The following is a 684-nucleotide window of genomic DNA, read 5'->3' on the forward strand; positions in this document are numbered from 1 at the left end:
ACTACTCTACAGAGGAGTGCACATTCAATTACACACGTTATTTGAAGACTAGCAGGAGAATTACATTAGAAGTAGTTATTGAAGAGAAAGAGTGTTTGCAAAAAAATTAACTTCATCATGAAAGTAACTATAAGTAATTTTCTTTACATAGTATAATCAAGAAGCCAGAAGAAGAGTCAAAGGAGCCACCAATGAAAAAATTGAAGAAGAATAAGAAATTTAAAGAATAAGGCTTACATCCTGTTATTTCTGGGCCTCTTTCAAGTGGTTTATACTTGTATGTGTAAATACTAAATGAAAATTAAAATATCTACCTTGTTGTTTACTGAGTGCCACTCTTAGTAACATAATTTTGTAGAAAATAATAATTTGTATTATTAGACAAATGAAAATATACTCTTAACATCCAGTCTGCAAGCCAGGGATAATGTTTGGTAGATTAAGTCCCAAACAAAAGTTTCTAGTACTTTTTTTATATTTTAAATCTGAATAGAAACAGATGTGAACTCCTTGTGATATATAGAATCTGAATTCACACTATATCCAAACTGTAAATGAATAAAACCCATACTACCATCCAAATTCACACACAAAAGACAGTAGTGAGTACACATGTTATGTAATATAAGATTGGGTTCCTCAGCTTTTTGAAGTCGTTTTTGTTAGTTTTGTCGAAAGAGATGG

At 30.6% G+C, this 684-nt stretch overlaps 1 protein-coding gene across 1 annotated transcript in view; it reads left to right on the forward strand.

Moving 5' to 3' along the window:
* Positions 1–325, forward strand: part of LOC106456953 (RNA cytidine acetyltransferase-like) — a 61,611-nt gene extending 61,286 nt beyond the window's left edge. Inside the window, exon 20 of the mRNA XM_022382745.1 lies at positions 152–325. Within this exon, the coding sequence (XP_022238453.1) occupies positions 152–230 (79 nt within the window). The 3' untranslated portion in view covers positions 231–325. The remainder of the gene's footprint in view (positions 1–151) is intronic.
* Positions 326–684: the final 359 nt, after the last annotated feature.

This window comes from Limulus polyphemus, unplaced genomic scaffold (assembly GCF_000517525.1).
Source record: "Limulus polyphemus unplaced genomic scaffold, Limulus_polyphemus-2.1.2 Scaffold274, whole genome shotgun sequence".
Classification (NCBI taxonomy): Eukaryota; Metazoa; Arthropoda; class Merostomata; order Xiphosura; family Limulidae; genus Limulus; species Limulus polyphemus.